The sequence below is a fragment of the Nannospalax galili genome, unplaced genomic scaffold (genome assembly GCF_000622305.1).
Source record: "Nannospalax galili isolate Female #2095 unplaced genomic scaffold, S.galili_v1.0 scaffold87, whole genome shotgun sequence".
Lineage (NCBI taxonomy): Eukaryota > Metazoa > Chordata > Mammalia > Rodentia > Spalacidae > Nannospalax > Nannospalax galili.
The window spans coordinates 13,217,439-13,238,180 of record NW_008360320.1 but is presented as its reverse complement, the minus strand read 5'-3'; the positions used below and the strand labels follow the sequence as shown (position 1 = coordinate 13,238,180).

Sequence of the window (20,742 nt, the reverse complement as noted above, 5' to 3'; positions counted from 1 at the left end):
TTAAATAGATCATACTCGTTACAATCAAAAATGGAAAATAAACAAACGAAAAAGTAAATGGGGTCTGTGGTGTATTTTGTTTAACCAAAAAGAAGCCAGAGTGCCAGCGCAAGTGGTATAACTGCTACTCCCTACCCTCCCTCCTGGTGCATTCTTCTATGGATTGAAAAGTCCTTAACGATCAAGTTTTGGGTTGGGAGAATAACGAATTAGTCCTATTTTGTCTTGAAAATATTTGCCAGTTCCTCTATACAAAATAAATTCTCTTTGACCTAGCAAAGAGCGTGCATTCACAAAACATGTTCTGATACCAGTTTGTGTGGCGATAGATTGTTTTCTAGTGTTCATTGTGGTGAAGGGTTAGATTATTCTTTCACAAAATGAACATGATCAGGAAGAAACAGGAAGACATGAGTGTCAAAAGTCATGTGTGCTCTAGCCTGGCCATATCCCTCAGGACTGAGGAATAATAAAAGGACTTATCCCACAGCCAGTGTGATCTGTCCAGTTCTAGTTATGTTTTTGCTATGTTCTACCAATCAAAATACAACTATTGTTTAAAGGATGTATATGTTTAGTATATCACAGAGTCCACTGTGCTTTGGGAAATGTAGTCATCTGTGTTCATGCAAATTATTAATTTTAAATATTTTTAAAAGGCTCTTCCTAAAATGTTTCAGCTATTTCTTGGTAATCTAACACTAATTTGAAGGCAGGAGATGCTGAAATTGCAAGGCTACTGTATTCTCAGCCAAGTCTCAACCAACATCAATGGCCACAATGAAGACAGTTGTCCTTTCAATCATTCTTCCATCAATTAAACAGAATATAAAATGACATTGTATTTCAATATTCAGAGAATATAATGAAAAAGTGCAGAGATTACTTTGTTGATTAAGTAAAACCAAAAAGTTCATATAAAATAGATTGCTCATATTAACACTACAAAGGAATATGTTGTTTTTAATTTTAACAAATTCAAAGGTGTGTCATATCAGCAGCATTGTTGTAAATTGTACTGTAGTGCAGTTCTTTTTCATAAAAATACCATACAAATGGTCAATCGATAGTCATCAGCAAAAATAAAACCCAGAAACCTCAGAAAACAATTAACCAGGAGAAAGATAAAGAGATAATGCTGATGCTAAAACAAGTATAATACTGTTGGAACATACAAAAGTAATCCTTATATTTTATACATTTGTACAGCATAGAAAAGTATCATTCCTTAAGCCACGGTCTCTCTGATGCCAATTTCTAGTTTCTTTGGAAGAAGTTCTTTTCGTTCATCAACACTTCCTAAGGAGTTTCGACAGTTCTGTCCATCCATATACAATTTTGCATACACCGGATTGGAATAATTTGTTGGCTGAAGGAGAAAAAATTAGCCTAATTTTAGGACCAGTGATCACATTGTTCAATTTGAAGGGTGTCTACCACTGAATGGCAACATTCAATTTGCTAAATAATATTCACTGAAGTGTAATTTAAATTGTATACTTACAAATTGTACGCTACTTTAACATAAACACGTGTTATATTTATAAGGTAACTTGTGAACCTCACAGAAACTCTGATATAAAATGAAAAGCCTGTGGAATTTATATTCCCCAAGGCTTTTCTGTAGACTGTTAATCTCATTGTCATCTTTTGAACGACCTTTCACTCCATCATCACCATTTTGTACTGCTGATTGAAGTTCAGAAATGGCAAATAAAGTATGCATATAAAAGTCATCTAACCGGTAGGTTCATATACTTTCTCAATGTTAATTAAAAGCAAATAAAGTAGAAGTAAAAAAAAAGCAAACTACTTCAGTGAGTTTCCCTTCTAAATAAAGATACTATTTTTGCTTCAAACAGCATATATGTACATGCATATATGATATTTGGACATATCTTTGGACCCTTCCTAATATTTTTGAGATACACAGTCACCTTAATGTACCAAAATTTCGAACATATTGAATCTGAAACAGAATCAAGGCTAGTAGCAGTGAGTGCTTTCAGTTGGAAAGTATATTCAATATTTGTTATTAAGGGAGTGGCTGCACAACATAAGAAAGTGTTGCCTAACTTTTGCATTTGGTTTGTGTTTTTTTTTTTTTTTTCAAAAGCAGTATCTTTACAACAAGGAAAACATATAGTCTTTATGAGATGCAAAGGCAGTGACGAAGGGCAGACAATGACAGTGAAAATCAGCTGGGGGACAAACAGGAGGGAAGGGACAGCTAGGGGGCCAGGAACAAGGAGAGAAAGGAGCCGGGGATCTCAGCTCATTCCTCTTCTGCCTGAGGTAAGCTTTGTGACTGTGGACAGAATAGCTTTTTCAAAACACAGAGATGAGCTCCATTGAACCATCTCTAATTTGCCAATTTGATAACATGCATTAAGTAAGTTAATTTTTGTTTTACTCATATCAAATGTATATACATGTATCAAAACTAATAAATTTAAATGTAGTCTCTTTAACTCTCTGGCCATAAGTTTGTCTGGCCACACTATCGACACAAAAATCCTTTCAAATCCAGCAAAGGAGATATATCTGCTTAGAAATTTGCCTAAACAGCATATTTTATAAATAATCTTCCATGGGCGAAACACACAGCAAAAGTGCCTGATTTTAATGTTGTTTTTCAAACTCTTATTAATACAAACATCATAAGGGCAAGCTCTGTCCAGGTCAAGTAGGACTCTGCAGATGTGAAGGGTTTGCTGAAGAATGGGAATAAAATGATGGGCTGCTTCTCTCACCCCAGAAGTTAGTGGTCCTTTCAAATCAGAGTTTAGGTAGATGGGCGGCACTGTGTGTGGAAGCTTGAAAGCACTGGGCCCTCCCCCTATATACCTAGCCTGCATATAAACAGAGAAGTTTAGTTTCTCATCTCATGTCATGGAACCATTTTTCATTAATATAAATCATATTAAACAATAAAATAACATTTTATAAAAATTTCACACTGAAAAGTTCATACAGGAGTCCATTTGGAAGCTTCAACTGCATTCTTATAATGAAAATTTAATCATCATTTTATATTTTTAGGATTTAAAATATAAAACTTCAAGTTGGCATATCAATTAATTTTTTTTTTGGAAATCTACTTTCATACCTGAAACAGTCTCTGTGCTTCTTGTTTTATTAAGACTAAAGGAACATTAACTCAGGGATTACACTTACATTCATAGTATAATGCTTATAATAATATATATTGACTATGTAGAGCATACAAACATGAGGAGTAGACACATGTTTAAAAATCTTAGCCACTAATTCTTAATATTGAACAAAAATAATGTTTGCAAGAAAGAGAGGAGGCTCCGGAAAATATTTTAAAATGCAATAAAGTCAATATAGTACTTAATCCTCCCCCAAAATCTCTGAGTTCTGAAATACAATACTGAAAATATTCAAAGCAGTTCTAGTTAAAGACCTATAAATGTGAACACAGAGCCAATCATTTATGAATTAATCACACTAAAAATTTCCAAGTAAAGTTTGAGATGAGTTGTGGTATAAAATCCATAAATATTTCCTTTTTTGCACATTTGTCTGTGACTTGGTTCATATTCAGTTCTATTTTATCAATTTTATTAAGTCCACCAATCCTTTTAATCAGAGGATACTAAAACCTAGAAGTGTTACACACTTTGAAAATAACTGAAATGGTTGTTTCAAAAGATTTATATCTAACACAATGAATATTTTATGAAATTCATTTTTGATTATGGTGTTTTGACCTCACCTTCTACTTTTTACTAGTGGCTGCACCTGTTAAGATGAGCCAGGTTTTCTCACATGCAATGATTCATATTTACATTCCAAGCATTAGTAATTAACTAAAATCAAACTGTTCAGTTACAGTTTACTCAATTTTGATTATCCAGTCAACTAACTAGTAAATGCATATTGAACGTTAAGTTCTTAGTACATTAAACTGTATGTGAAGGGCACTGGGGCATAGTTTTATTTTCATGAGGTAAATGTACAGTTCTTTCCAATGAGCTGATAAAGAACCATTCTCTTTAAGTACAAATATTGGATTAATTAGTCACTATGGATGAAAATGATGAGGGAAAATTAGCACTCTTCAAGAAAGGCTGAAAAGTACTTAGAGGAGTATGTCCTCGTCACCTCTCATTATATGAGGGATGCTGTGTTGTTCTTTCTTTGAACAACTGAAAGAATGCCAGAATCTATTTTTATCTCTTTCACAGATAAAGTACTAAGTAAATATGTGCCCAATATACAGGATCTTTAAATATCTAATACAATACACTAAACTAAAATAGCCAGTATTTATTTCATGAAAATTTCAAAGGTAGGAGTTTGTTAATTAGCAACAAATAAAATTACTTCTACTGAAAATCATTATAATTTCTGCATATTTCATCTATTCAGTAATGGTGGTTTTCATAATAATGAACATCTGACTATAAGTTTCATGCTTAGGAAGTCTTAGATTAGAGCCAGACTAATAGGCAGTCTTGGAAGCAGCTGAAAATCACTTAAATGCAATTGGTGACTGTGATTATTTATACTAATACTTCAAAATAATTTATTATATTATATTGAATAAATTATACAGCTTTACAAACAGCAATTTATAAACCATGCAATGTTAACTAGCATGTTTCAGTGGGTACAGTCCATATTATGTTTTACTTTAAAAGAGAATAGACCACTCAATCTGTCTGAAAATCCTGGGCTGTAATGTAAGATGTTAGCAATGCATGGTGATTCAGAATGTACAATAGTTTTTGACTCAAGAATGTCAACGTTCACTGTCCATGATCGTAAAACATAGTACCTTTGTTGGATCTACCATGAAGCTGGGTTCAAGAAGACCCCCATCGCTGTGGTCATGATCCACTTCATACATGTTATATGATGGATTGCCAATTTCTACATTTATTCCACCATTGATGATGGGTTGTCTTCGAATTGTTTTTGTTCTATAATATATGGCCATTATATAAATATCAATTATACAAAATCACAATTCAAGGTCTATACTATTATAATATTTATAGGTTTACTGAATACAATGGATGAGAAATTTGAATAAAATATATTTGAGTTAAATTGTATAAATGACATTTGTCAAGTCATGAGAGAACAAAAACATATAGCTTAAGCATTTATTTTCCAATTATTTGACTTAACAATATATAAAATACATTAGAAATGAAATTTTCCCCAACACATACCACATTACTGGAGAATTCACAATTGAACTGTAATTTACAATTCCATTTTTTCCTTTGGTCTGAAAACTACCTCTAACAAAACGTTGATGAAGAAACTTTGCAATGGTATGCTTATAACTACCAACTTATATGGCTAGAACCCTGACTCTCAAACTCTCAGTTCATAGATTGACATGGATGACTCCTTTCTTCTGTGTCTATTCATATAAATAGAAATACTACTGCTCCCAGGAAGATATCAAATAAGCAAATGCACTTTAGCAATGAAATGATATGATGTATATTTTCACATTCAGTATGAATATACTGATACTAATAATCATAGACATTAAAAAATAAGATACTCTTCAGAGACCTTGATGATTTAAGTAAAGATTACTGGAAATGGGAGATTCTACAAAAATGCTAATTATATGCTCCCTTTTGATTTTTTAGAGTATATAATTGGGCCAACCTATCAATGTAAATATGAAGGAATATTTATGTAAATTATAATCTTTTTTTTTTATTTGGTCTTTTTGAGACAGGGTCTTCCTGTAGTGGCCTGGTCTAGAACTCACTATATAGACGAGGCTGGCCTTGAACTCAGAGATCTGCCTGCCTCTGCCTCCCTGAGTGCTGGGATTAAATGCATGCACCACCATGCCTGGCTAATTATAATCATTTTAAATGAAATAGAGGAATGAATGATTTGAAGAATAAAGGCTCATGCAATTGAAATAACATAGACCTGTTTTAAGAAAGAGATCACTACATTTCTGCAACTTTCACATGACTTAGTCACCAAACATGAATCCAGAGCACTGTGCCTTACCTTCTTTTTCTCTTACAAAGCACCAAACCAATCACTAAGGTGGTTACCAATGTGACCAAAAGGACCAGAGGCACAATGATGGCAATGCTTCCTGGAAAACAAAAGGATCAGTAGATAAATAAATAAATAAATAAATAAATAAATACATAAATAAACAGGGCAAAGTCTGATACTGTCATGCAAAACGATTTCACCATTTTTATGATGAAAATAAGCCTGGGCCAAATACATGTATTCTGAGTTCATAATTATGTGACTGAAAACACATCCTATCGAAGTGTCTGTTGAGAATGCTTAGTTTAATGCCTTTCATTTACATAGTGCATGTAAACACCAGGTATTTAGAGATACTATCTTTGTAGTTCTAAATTAATAATTGCCACCACACACGAATATGCAATGATAAAATTATACAGTGGTAAACACTTCTAAGTGAATTATGTCTGAATATCATCCGTGTGCACAGTTTCATAGACCACATTCCCATGAAACAAAGTATTTGTGCCTGTGGCAAATTGGAAGGCAGTGTGGTGAAGTGAAAGATCATGATTGTTTTGGACAGGTATGCGTATGGGCCTATTCAGTTTCATGAATTTCTTGAAGTGGGACTACTCTAAATTCATACTTGGGCTCTTTGGCATTAAACAAGTTTCAAGAAGAATAATCAAAGTTATTAGCTTGTTTATTAAATAAATATATAAACAAAGAGAATTTTCTTTTTCAAATTTTAATTCCTGAATAGATTTAAGAAACAATTTTTTTTTGGTTTGGGGGTTATGTTGTAAATATCTACTTTTCTTTTTAGGTACATGGGAATGTTATTAATATTATCATTTTACAATTGGTCTTTAAGTATTGCTTTTAATTTTTATGACTCTGAACAGATGAAAAAAGAAAATTGGAGAAACTTTTCCATTCCTAGACAAGAAGTGTGGTGACAAAGTGGTTTTATCAGCTAGAGAAGCTTATAACATCAATAACCTTTTCTCATGATATTACCCAAGGCGAGTGTGCCTAAAGTTATATGTCCTTAATAGCAGGAAGAAAATAAATGCAAGGACCATGTCGTAGCAGATCTATTAAGTAGTACTCTCTGGAAATTCATGCTGACATTTCTCAGGTAAATAGTTCACATGAAACTAAGCTTTCCATGACTACTGAGTTGATTCAGTCCAAATGACCTACTGAATGAGCAACCTAGAAACAAACAATCCAAAAAATTAAGCATCATGAATGGTTTCTATGAATTTGTAATTAATTGGCAATAATGAAGGCAGAAGGTTGGGCCACCCAGATGTAGTTTACATTTGTTTGTAAATTTTAGGTAGCAAGATATAACTTCGTTTTCTTTTAAAGTATGATTTCTTTTTTATATACAATATTTTTATTAATTCTTTAAGAATTTCATGCAATGTATTTTGACCATATTCACCCTGTCACCTAACTCCTCTTAGATACACACTCCCTTCTCCATCCAGACAACTTTTTTTTATCTTTTTAAAGAAATCTGAAAACTCCAATTTGTGCTGCACATATACTCCTGGATGTGGGGCATCCACTGGAGCATGGTCAACCTGCCACGGACTGTCCTGAAAGAAAACTGACTCTTATTCTTCCAGCAGCCATCAGTCAGTTTCCATAAGCTCCTCAGCTAGAAGTGAGGCATCATGCCCACCTCCCAACTCCATGCTGGGATTTTGCCTGGTTTGGCTTGCACAAGTCTTGATGTCACAACAGCAGTGAGTTCACATGTACAGCTGCCCTGTTGAATTTAGAAGCACTGTTTCTTGGCAGTCATCTACTTACTACTCTGGCTCTGACAATCTATCTGCCCTCACTTTCACAAAGATTCCTTAAACTTGGGAGGACAAGGTGGTATGATAGAGGTGTCATATTTAGGGCTGAAAACTATAGTCTTTTATTCTCTGCATGGTGACTAGTTGCAGGTTATTGTGTTAACAGCTATCTACTTTAAAAAAAAAGCTCTCTGATGAGGGCTGAGAGATGTATTAATACATGAGTTTATCAGTATGTCATTAGGAGTTGGTTAAGTACTATGTCTATTTAACAGAATGATAGTACTAGGCTCTTTTTTAGGGCTTATAACCTATCTAGCAACAGGATTTGGTCCTGATAATGGTGCCAAGTATGGTTCCATCTTGTGGAGCAGGTCTTAAATCCAATCAGAAAATGGTTGGTTATCACCATCACACTCATGCGACTATTGTGCCAGTAAGTATATTGTACCAGCAAACTTGCCTGCTCAGTTCTTACTATAGACTGCAGGGTTAATAGCTGGGTAACATTGATGATTACTTTTCTCTTTTGATTTTCATAGCACCTTCTGTCAATATAAAAGCTATCCCGTAGGGATGAAGCTTCAAGGTCAGAGCCAGTCTGAATTCTACATGTTCTATAGCTTGTGTGTAGTGTCTTCAGTAATAGGGTTTTCCCATCAAGTACTTAAGGGTAACTAAGAGCACTGGCACTAGCCATTAATATTTTGGTGTCTATGGGACCCCACTAACCAACAACTCCAAAAGAAATTACCCACTCCTGACATTGGGCTTCTTATTTGACAGCCTGTAGTGTCTAGTAGAAACATTGAGCTTCCATTAATTAATTAATTAATTAATTAATTAATCAATCAATTTTGGTCCTTTTGAGACAGGGTCTCCCTGTAGCCCCAGCTGGCCTTGAACTTGCTATGTAGACCAGGTTGGCCTCAAACTCACAGAGATCTGCCTGCCTCTGCTTCCCAAGTGCTGGGATTGAAGGTGTGCACCACCATGCCCAGCCATTAACTTATTTTTATATATTTATATGTATATATTTAAGAAGCTTCTACAGTAAGTTTCCAAAAAGATCTTTAATGTTACTCTTCCTTTCCCATGTTCCTTATTCTACCCTGCCTTAAAATCCCTACCCAATTTAACCCTTCCTGTTCCATTACTCCTCTTTCTTCCTTTACACTATTGCATTCTGTTTCTCCTCTCTTGAATGTCCACCTCCCCAATCCCTTACTGGTTTCCTGACCTCTATTAATACTCAAAAACAAACACATAATACCAACAATTCAAAGATAACATTAACAAATGAGATACAACGTGATGTTTGTCTTTCTGTGTCTGGGTTACTTCAGTCAGAATGATTTTTTCCATCTATATCCATTTATCTATGTTTCATTTTTCTTAACAGATGAATAATAGTCGATTGGATAAAGACAGTACATTTTCATTAGCCATTCATCAAGTAATGTAAAACTAGGTTATTTCCATTCTTGGCTATTTTGAACAGAGACGCAATCAATGTACATATTTGAGCAAGAAGGATCTACAGAGGATAGATATAGAGTCCTCTAGTATATGCACAAGAGTGGTAGAGCTGGATCTTGAGGTAGATCTAATTTGGCTTTGGAGGAACTTCCATATTGATTTCCATGTCTGTACCAGTTTGTACTCTTATCAGCAGTTAAGTGTTCCCTTCCCCCACATCCGTGCCAGCATTTGTTGTCATTTTTTAAATCTTAGTTATTCCAAGTGGGGTAAGATGAAATCTCTAAATAGTTTTCATTTGCATTTCCTTGATGTCTGCAGATGTTTTAAAAAATATTTATGAGTAATTTTTATTTTATCTTGTGAAAACTCTGTTAAGTACAATGCCCCAATTTTCGATTGGGTTATTAGTTTTGCTTATGTTCACAGGTTTTAGGTTGTTTTCTTTGTATATCTAGATAGTTAGCCTCTGTGAGATGTATAACTGGTAAAGATATTTTCCCATTCAGCAGGCTGTTATTGGATGCTATAGATCTATTTAAATTATTTATTTCATCTTGATTTAAGTTTGTTAGGTGATACACATCTAGAAATTCATCAATTTCTTTTAGACATTTCACTTTAATGGTGTATAGGATTTTACAGTATGTTCTTTGAATTCTATGAATCTCCTCAGTGTCAGTTATAATATCATCCTTTTCTTCTCTAATTTTATTATTAATATTTATATCCTCTCTCTTTTAGTTAATTTGACTAAGATTGTGAACCTTGCTAATCTTTTCAAAGAACCAACTCTCCATTTTACTGATTCTTTGTATGTTTTGTTTTGTTGTTCCTACTTAATTAATTTCAGTCCCGATTTTGATTATTTCTTCCCATCTTCTCGCTCTCTTTTTTGGGGGTCTTTTTGAGAAAGGGTCTCCCTGTAGCCCCAGCTGTCCTGGAACTCACTATGCAGACCAGGCTGGCTTTGAACTCACAGAGATCCACCTGCCTCTGCCTCCTGAGTGCTGGGATTAAAGGCGTGCGCCACCACACCCAGTGATGTTTGTTCTTTTTTAACTAACATCTTCAGGTGTACCATTAAGTTACTACTAACTTGACATATCTTAAAGTTTTTGTTGTAGACAGTACTATCAATTCTCCTATTAGGATTAACTTTATTGAGTTCCACAGACTTTTGTATGTTGTTTTCATTTTGATTTAACTATTTAAATTCTACTACCTCATTCTAACTATTTCATTCTATTTGAAGTTTGCCTTCTTGATTTCTTCCTCAACACAATTACCATGCAGTAGTGTGTTATTTGGTGTCCCTGAGTTCGTGAATTTTCTATAGTTTCTGTTGCTGTTTTTATCCATCTTTATTCTATTGTGGTCAGGTAGAATGCAGTATGTTATTTTAATTTTCTTACAATGGTTGAGAGTTGCTTTGTGTCCTACTATGAGGTTGATTTTGAAGAAAGTTCCATGGGCTTCTGATAATAATGTGTATTCTTTAGTATTTGGGTGAAATGTTCTTTGAGTCTATTTGACTTATGATGTCATTTATCTCCAGAGTTTCCCTGTTTAATTTTTTTCTGAATGACCCAATCCAGTCCTCTACTCTGTGCATCTTTATTGGGAATTTGAGAACATTAAGAATTACTATTGAACAATATGCATTAATTCCTTGTTGTTTTTGTTGCTTTGTGTTGTTTTCTTAGATCTCTTTTGATTGAGTATTCTGGAATGATTTATTTATTCCCTGTGCCCTCTGGGGTGTGGATAACTTTCTCTTCAGATTGAGGTATTGTTTCCAGTATGCTCTATAGAATAGAATTGGCTTAGTGGCCATAAATTCCTTAGATCAGTTTTTGCCATGGAAAATTTTATTTCTCTGGTGGTTAAAACTGATGGTTTAGCAGGTTATAGTAGTCTGGGCTGGCATCTGTGGTCTTTCATAACTCGAAGACTATCAATTTAAGCTCTTCTCACTTTCAAAAAGTCCACTGAAGAATCAGCTTATCATTGTTTTGATATGACTGCCTTTGTTTGTGACTTGGTCTTTCACTCTTGAAACAAACTCTTGTTTGTTTGTTTGTTTGTTTTGTGCATCTAATGTTTTGACTATTGTATGACATTGGGAGTTTATTTTTGTGTTTTAGTACTTTATTATTTTAGTTTGGTGTTCTATATGCCTTTTGTACCTTGATAGGCATCTCTTTCCTTAGATTTTGGAAGTTTTCTTCTATGATTTTGTTGAAAATATTCCTTTGCATTTGAACTGGGTTTCTTCTCCACCTTGCAGAAACCTTTCATTCACAGGGTTGGGCATTTTTGTATGTCTCATAGTGCATAGGTCTTTTTAAATTTAATATTTTCTTAGACTTAATTATCCAATTCTTCTACTTTGTCAAGACCTGGTATTCCATCTTCTACTTGATCCAATATATGGGTCAAGACTTTCCTTTGAGCTTTTCATTTTACTTCCCAATTTTCTTCATCTTCATTTTTTATTTCAGTTTGGTTTTCCTTCAAAAATTCTATCTCATTATTAAATTCTATTTTCAACTGGTTTGAAATGTTTTCATTATTTCACTGAACTCTGTGTTTCCATGGTCTTGGTTCTGGTATTTATTTATATCCAACCTTTTAGAGTTCTTTAAACATATTTATCATTATTTTTTTTGGAAACACTATCTTGTATATCATGTAAGTTTCATTTCTCAGGGAACATACTATGGGGGTTCTAATTTGGAGGGAATAATATGGTCTTGATTCTTCATAGTGTTTGTGTTTCTGTGATGGGACCTAGACATCTGGAGTTTGGTTATTTGGCAGTGTTTCTTGGTATGGATATCTGATCTCTCTTTTGTTTGGTGGGTATTTGGATCTCTGTTTACTGTTATTCAAACTTGGCCAGTTGGTTTCAGTCTTGAGGCAACTCAGTGTTGATGTTTAAATGGGGTATCAGAAGTGCCTCCTTCCCATCTGAGGCTGAGTGAAGCTTCTGAGCCCAGAAGCAGACCTTCTATAGAGTAGAAGATTCTCAGAGCTAATCCTGAATAGTCTGAAGAGGTGTGCAGGACTCTTCCTCGGGTGGTTGGGCTGGGTAGTGTTGATAGCAGACGTATGGGGCCCATACCTGGAGATAGGGGTAGGTGGGTGGGACATTCAGTTCTGAGGCAAGGCAGGGGTGGGTAGAGTTGGCACTGGGAGTCTGGAGTCCCTATCTAAATAGGAGGTGTAAAGAACGTCGAATGATTGCAACTCACTGATTTTCACCTTTTAAATATCTTTACTTCATTGTTGATTCTTTTCTGTTAAAAGCTGTATACATTAGTAAGTGTAAAATACCAATACCGGATTTAAGTATGCAGCACTTTTTGTTCTCAGTGTAATTATAAATATTTAGAAATTTAGATTTTTTCTCTTGGTTTACCTAGTCTCTGCTGTCCCTATAATTAGAAAGCTATCAGCTATGCATTCTAGAAATCTATGGATTTTTTTTCTTTTGATTTTTACCACAGATGGCAGCTTCAATCCCATATACTGCAGAGCTCTGCATAGGAGCCCAGACTTTTGGTATGCTTATGTAACCTATCAATGTAACTGCAATAAAGTTTATAGTTGATGATAAATTATACAAACAGTAGTTTTACAAGTTTATTTTTTTACAAAAGAATTCATAATGATAGAAACAAATGGTATTACAAATGCTAAAAAATATAAAATATGTATTTATAAAAATAAGTAATTTTCAAAAGTAGCACGCCAAGTGGTAAACATTGTATTTTTAACATATAACAATCCAGACCTATCAAAACTGAATTTTAGTAGGACATTATAAATGGATCATCATAAACTGAAAGAGTGTAAAGCTGGCTTGACATGTCAAACACAAAAGGCCTCCTTTGCCGTTCACTTCTGAAGCATTTCCATTAGCTGCAAGAGTTGTGCTGTCAGATTACTTCACTGTGGCAGGGACTTTCCTAGAGGAGATAGCACTGACCTGAAATGGCAGACTGTGAAGTCAGCAGACTTCCTTTCAAAACATACTAGCAATGTAAACTTAGACAAATTATTAACCATTGTCTCCAATCACTCAGCTATCAAATGGGTGTCATTGTTGATAATCATTTCACATTAGTGAAGATATGACTATATTAATAATGTGTAAAATGTTTTATATGCCTTATAAACAACTGGCATTTTATTTAATTAGGTTTTTGAGACAGGGTCTCACTGAGCCCCTAGAACTCTCTATGTAGACCAGGCTGGCCTTGATTTCACAGAGATCTGCCTTTCTCTGTCTCCAAGTGCCTGGCCCAATTGGTATTTTATTACAGAATCCTGTTTATGTCTATATTTTTCACATTTCACAATATGGTCTGCAAATTGGTTTATACTCAAGCTCCTTGAGTGCACACACCCTTTACTTATCTTTCCTTTGCAAATAGAATATTTCTTAATACATCCTGGGTTCATATACTCAGTTTTCATTTAATAAATACATCTTAAGTGCTTGCTGGGGCCCAAACACTAGACATGGTCTCTACTTTGTTCTGTGAACATAGATGCACTTCCTATCATGTTACCTGACATATATCAGAGGATGAAACAAATAGGTTTGTTTCATAAATACTGCTCTAGAGAAGGTGGGCATTGCCTGGGTACATAAAGGGTGTGTATCTGATTAGGTCTGGGAAGTAAAGAACCAGTGAATCTTTGAGACCCTCAAGGATGAGTGCTCTTCAGCCCGTAGAGAGTGTGAAAGCCTGGGGTATTAAAACTAAGGAGAGTAACAAGCCAATGGACTGGAGTGAAGAACGGATAATTGGAAAAACACAGGACCATGCAGAAAAAATGGAGGTGAGGTTATGAAGGTATGTGTATGCTGTGTAAATGAGCTGGTCATTTGTACTGCTGAGGAAAAAATGACAATACTGAGAAAAGAAAAGGAAGCAACAGACTCTAGGTGCGTTGTTTGATTCAAGTTTCCATCCTTTGGAAGTCTTTCTCCTTCCCCAGTTTTCATACCTGGTTTTCTGAAACTTCTTCCTCTTTTCACCCTTTCAAATCACAAATTGCTTGTGGTCCCTGTCTTTCTCTGCTAGGAGCTGGCTTGTCTTTGATTGTTTTCCACAGAAATTATGGTATCTCTTAATTGTTTATGAATTTGTATGCTCACTTATTTTTGTTTATTTTTGCTTATTCTAGTTAAGCCTTCATCTTCTTGTGTCAAAACAGATTAAGTCTTCCTCCCTGACCTGCTTCCAGGGTGTTCTACAGTGCTCAGTACTCAGCACAGGCTTGACAAACTTCTGCTTTGGAAGGATTGGAACAACGACGTCATCATGGTGCATCTTCAGTTACATTTCCTCATTTGCTGTTTCAGATCCATGCTATCACGTGACTGGTATTTTTATAAAGTATGACAGATGGTATAAAATAGATAAGGATGAATTGGGAAAGAGGTAAAACAATGTGCCTCTTCATCACACAGCACTTCCCTCACAAAATGCTGAGTAGATTTTATCGTCTTCAAATTTAGCCGACACTCCAAGTGGCACAACTCCAAGGCTGAGCATTTGCTCTTTAAAATTTTATGCTAATTTTCAATAAGAATATGTAACTACTTTTATTATTTTGAATTTAAAACTTCAGAAAAGTGACACTAGCTTTTCCAAGCAGAATTTGAGCACAAAGCTCTAGGCTAACAGGACTGTCTGCTTACCCAGGCTGGATTTTATGTACTTTAAGCATCAAGAATCTGGAAAACCTACATCTCTGCTTGGAGAGGAGCAGGAGAGCTTTGCATGAATTAAAAGTAATCTCCATGCCTAGTGACGAGCTGCAGAGGGAGGTAAACATCCACGCTGCTGAGCAATCATACCCACAGGTGTTCTTCCTTCCTATCAGACAGATGACTAAGCTTACACTTAAGGGGTACTTGACAGACATTCAAAATTACTGGGTTTTCCTTAAGGGAATAAGAGCAACACTGGTTCGGCTGCCATTTCCCTGCATTCAGGACACCGAGGCAAAGTCGTTGTTTTAAGCATAAATATCTAACAATAAGCACTTTCTAATAGAGTCGTTGCTTGGGTGACTTATTTTCTTCTGTGATAAACTGACATCGGCCTAGCTAAGCACCTTTCCATGCTCACTGGTTTCTCCATTGAATGTAAGAACCTCAGTTAGTGACAAGAGGAACGGTCAGGTCCTTGGATCTCAGGAAGCAGGCATCACGACTCGGAACTTCTCCCCCTACCTGATGTCATCGGTTTGGGGACTATTGCATGTAATTCCAGCCATTTTCTTCTCAGGGAAGTTTTTGCCCATGCTTATGCTTGGAGACCCCACTCTCCAACGAAAATCAATGGAGCACCCTTCTCCAAACCAGTTTCTAAACTTAAAACTTTCTCTGAGTGTGGATTTTGTAACAACTTTGAAACTTGATAGACATTCTACTCTGCTGCCAGCTTTGCGCTCAGGTAATTTTGCTGATATTTAAAATTATTTTTACTATGGAAGGATTTATATCTTGTTTACATTAGACTTTTGAGAAATTATCATAAAGAAAATGTAGGAAGACCCTTAGTAGACCCATGCTAGGTTAAACATCTGTGTACCTTACAGGCTGGCAATTTCAAATATGTGTTATAATTTAAAATATGTTCCAATGTTGTGAGATTTGAAAATAGCTCACAAAATCATATTTATATTAGTATGCTTTTAGAATTATTACTGGTAATCTTATTTGGAGTCCCTTTCTTAGGGAAAAAAAGGAGCAAGTATTTATTTTTCTTTTTATCTCCTAGCATATCAAATTTGTCAAAATATATTTTGCCACAGATAACCTTTCATGAACCTGTTATTTCCCAACCCCAGGACACTAGTCTAGGAGTTTGGTCCTCCTTTAGGCATGAATGCTGCAAAGGAACTCCAAATACTCCATAATCTGTAACAAGTGAGCACACAACCCATCTCTTCATATTAAAGTATTTGAGATCACGATATTTTTCAAAACTATATGCCATTTTCCCAAGGTGCTCATACTTAGTAACTCAATGTAAACTTTGACTGTTGTAAATAGAGTAACTATTTGGAAATAAGAGTACTAAGTAGGTAGATGAACAGACACCAGAAGCTAGGATCAATGTACAAGATCAAATAATCTGATGTTGATCGTATCTGCCTTTTCACACATTTTGAAGGCATATGATTTTCACTTGTGTCTCCAGCAGTGAATTGCTAAATTAAGAGTTCATTACATCAGGAATATCAATTTTCCTCTCCCAGGATTAATATCCCTGATACACATCACAGATATTTTTCAGTAACTCTATACAAATAACAATATATGTAAGTGGGGAAGCTTTATTTCATACTTTCATTTTGAAAATATAACAACTTTTCCTTCCTTCCCTCCTTCCTTCCTTCCTTCCTTCCTTCCTTCCTTCCTCCCTTCCTCCCTTCCTCCCTCTCCTCCCTCCCTCCCATCCTTCCTTTTTTATGACAGGGTCTCGCTGCTGTAGCCCCAGGTGACCTGGAAATCTGACTGCTTCTTCCTCCAGAGTTCTGGGATTAAAGACATGCACCACCATATCTAGTTTATAACAAGTTTTATAAAGTTTATAAAGTTTTATAACAAGTTTTACAAACTACCAAGGACACACAATGACAGTTGATATCAATCTGCTGTGGGACTACAGGTAAAGGTTAATATGTATTTTAATATATTGTAAAATAAGTCTTTCGTGAAAAAGAACCAATATCAGTGCTGATCCTGATCAATAATTATTTGATAATTTACCTCTTTTAAAGCTATCCAACCAAGTTTGGATTTTCAACAACACCTTGAAAAGTGTCTCAAGGTAACACAATTGCTCTAATTACGTGAGATTACTTTCTTCTTGGAACAGTCTCACATTTATCAATAATGATATAACAATGAATAAAATGGTTTCTATAACATCTAAGATTTTATTCTGAAGAACTTACTTGTGCTGATATGATCAGACTTGCTGCTCTTTGGGGCTGGCCTTTCACACTGTGTACCTGACCAGTTAGTGGAGCATCTAGAAGGATTCAAAACAAAAAACAACAAATTAGTAAATAACACATCCCACAAGTTGGATAATACAAAAACAGAAAATAAAATGAGAGCAGACCCAGTCACTGCAGATTCATGTTTATTAGAGGAACATTCTGATTAATATTCTGTACTAGACAATATGCTGTCCGTAACTTCCACTGGACAGCATTTATTGAACTACTTTTCAAAATTCAAGCTTATGGTCATTTTGTCTTTTTGTTGTATTCAACTTAAAATGGTACATTTCATAGCAATATTGAAGTAATGATTAAGAAATAGAAATTAATTGAAGAACTCTTGAGGATTACAAGCAGCCACTTAAGGAAAATTGAGTTTGCATATTAAGCAAATCCTCTTTTTATTAAGTATCTGTGATTTGCCTGGTTGTTCAAAATACAGAATGTAATTAATGACCAGACAGCAAAGAGGTGGCTGTCCTGTAATTTCAGCTATCGAAATCTTACACAAAGAAGAGACAGAAAAATATAGTGCCTTACTATTTTAAATCATACAACTACTACTAAAAGTTATAAACAAACAAACAAACAAAAAAAGATTTCAAGAGAATGTGCTCAAAATTTTACTGAGAATTTTTTTTTACCAGTGTTGGTTTTATGACATTACAATGATAAGTCCAGTAAAGAATAGGAAACGCATAGATCTGATTAAATCTATTCTTTTTGTGGGGTATATTTTTCATAATTTTAGTCCAACCTTAATATAAAGCACACGTACTTAATTAGGTATTTGCATCAAATAAATACTGGACTGTTTTCCCTGAGCTTAAACAATGTTTACTTAGATGCTTCTGTGAGTCTGTCAGAATCAAACCACAGAGAAACAGCTTAATTGGCATCAGTTCTTAGTAAAAACTGATTGTCAAATACCACCATATCACCATATAAAGAACAGTTAAACATAATTTTAAAAAAATGGCTTCCAGAGCCATTCCAAGTGGTTCTCTGTGTATGCAGTGGATCAAACTGACTAACAGTAATTTCAAGGTTTCTGTCAATTTTGTCACAACCAATTGAGATAGCCAGCCGAAAGTGTTTTCCAAACTAAGCTTCTATCATGCCGTATGCACTATTTTTGATTTTTATAAAAGCAGTATCAGCTGTCCTAAAACATTGCCATATCTCATAGAATCATCATATTGACAAACTCAAATCACTAACCTAAACACTGCTGTCTAAAAAAAGGACAGAGTAACTTCAGAATAGTTGACAGTATTGATTCATTTCAAGTATATAGTTACTTGATTAATAATGACAAATTATTGAACTATGAGAATGAAGCATGATTTAAATGAAAATTAATATCATATTTATATTATTATTCAATCACTCATGTAAAAAATCCCAGCTTTTTGTTTCGTTCCCTAGTAGAAAACTTACATGAAATTTAATTTTCTACACATTACATTTACGATAGACTATACTACAGGGAAATCATTAAAGCAGAGAAATTTATATCCAGGTCTATGGCTCTGTTTATAATATTGAATGAATATAATAAGCACCTTTTTCACATAATTAGGATAAAGTGAACAATAAATAAAGTGTTCCATTAAAATATTTCATTACTTCTCATTTGTGGTTTTATAGATTGATGATCTAGAAAAATTGTTCTAATTATTCACAGATTCTAATTTTCAACACACTTCACACTTAATTCTGAATAAAATGTTTAGGAACATTTTGAAAACATATTCTTAGAGTAAATTCTGATTGCAAAGTTCTTCTGTTTTATGTAGATTTACAACTGTCAAATTTTCCTCATTGACCACTGAAGAGATTTGTATGCTTTGATAAAATATTAATACTGATTGCTCAACCTTTTCATTATTTAGCTGATGTATGGACAAGTAAATGTGTGTGATTATAATAAGTTGTTTTTCAAACTTTCAAAGTTTACTCATTACATTATCTTATTTTTGAAAAAGGTAAACTAATGACATAAATTGCTTGAAATATGTTTTATTGCACTGCAAGAAATAAGAATTCTGTTGTCATAATCACAGTGAAATGGTTGAAGTCAGAAAGTGGAATCAACAGAACAGATGCTAATTGAGCAGATTATGTTCCTACATGAATATTTTTTATTTTATGTAATTCATAATGTTACAAAAATATGCCTTATAATTCCAGGCTGGCAGAGTTTGAAATAGATGATGAAGCTAAGTACAGCAAGAACCAACTCTTTAGGCAGGACGGGTGGTATTTGTTAACAATATGATCCAAATTTCTAATCTACCCATAGCATGAAGCACGGTGCTTATGACAGATAAAGAAGTCACATGCTTATGTTTTTTTAAACTTCTCGTAAAATATTGGGACATATTTAAATTCCTAATGTTCAGGGAATATTTTACTTGTTTTATATTGAGAAAAACTAGAAGACTGCACTAGAGGAATAATTAATTTTAACAGTAATACATCTTAATCACTTTCATGATAAACTTGCAATTCTCCTTCTGTTATGTATAAAATAGTGTTTTATGGCCACAGATAAAATAAGATATGTCTCACTGTCCTGCATTTGTTCCAATCTTAAAAATAATCTCCTTGAGATATTAAATCAAATAGAAATCATAATTCTTTTTGCCTGTTTTACAAAATTACAACTTAAGACATTTGCTGCTCCAGAAATTTCTCTTCCAGTGGTTGATTTAAGAACAAGTGTTTTTACCATCTTTATAGAATTGAATAAATCTTTATATCTAAGTAGGCTGCAAGGATCAAAGCCATTAATGGCCCAGCACTGGAGAAATGGAATGTGCAGATCACCAAAATTTCCTGTCCAAATTCCTCACTGAATTATTTGCATAATCATGCTGACTATAATTTCCCTGGCATCTCTTTCCTCTTCTCTTTATTTTCAAGCAAATTTAATCATCCAAGATACGGTCACTTTTGAGTCTGTTCTACTGTACTACTGCTGCCTGCTGTCCACCTAGCAACAGTCACCTGCAACTTAGTTCTGCATCCCACCCCAAGCCTCATCATCACAAACGCTTGCATTTCATTCATAGACAACTATCCTATGGTTATTTCCAAGGCTCTTAAGAATAGAAGCTGGTAGATGAGATTCATCCTATCATTATACAACTCTGAATTGTTTTTTAAACTTTGATGAATGTTAGCTAAGCACTATTGGATTAGACATACACAGTCTCGGTAGTAGATTCTTGTTTAATTAGCCAAATTATAATATATTCATATCCTTCTTTCCATCATCATCATCATCACCATCATCATTTTCAGTAGCCATTAGCCACATGGTAACAGGTCAGTGATTTAATGTTCTTTGACATCTGCCCACTTTTTGTTGGGCCATTGACTTTTAAGAAAAAAATCTTAT

At 34.4% G+C, this 20,742-nt stretch overlaps 1 protein-coding gene across 1 annotated transcript in view; it reads right to left on the bottom strand.

Moving 5' to 3' along the window:
- Window positions 1-935: 935 nt before the first annotated feature.
- Lrp1b (LDL receptor related protein 1B) overlaps window positions 936-20,742 on the bottom strand; it is a 2,166,816-nt gene continuing 2,147,009 nt past the window's right edge. The window contains exons 87-91 of the mRNA XM_008825194.2: window positions 17,286-17,362; window positions 6,022-6,112; window positions 4,808-4,952; window positions 2,754-2,852; window positions 936-1,369 (exon numbers count right to left, since the gene is read on the bottom strand). Coding sequence (XP_008823416.1) covers window positions 1,229-1,369; window positions 2,754-2,852; window positions 4,808-4,952; window positions 6,022-6,112; window positions 17,286-17,362 — 553 coding nt within the window. The 3' untranslated portion in view covers window positions 936-1,228. The remainder of the gene's footprint in view (window positions 1,370-2,753; window positions 2,853-4,807; window positions 4,953-6,021; window positions 6,113-17,285; window positions 17,363-20,742) is intronic.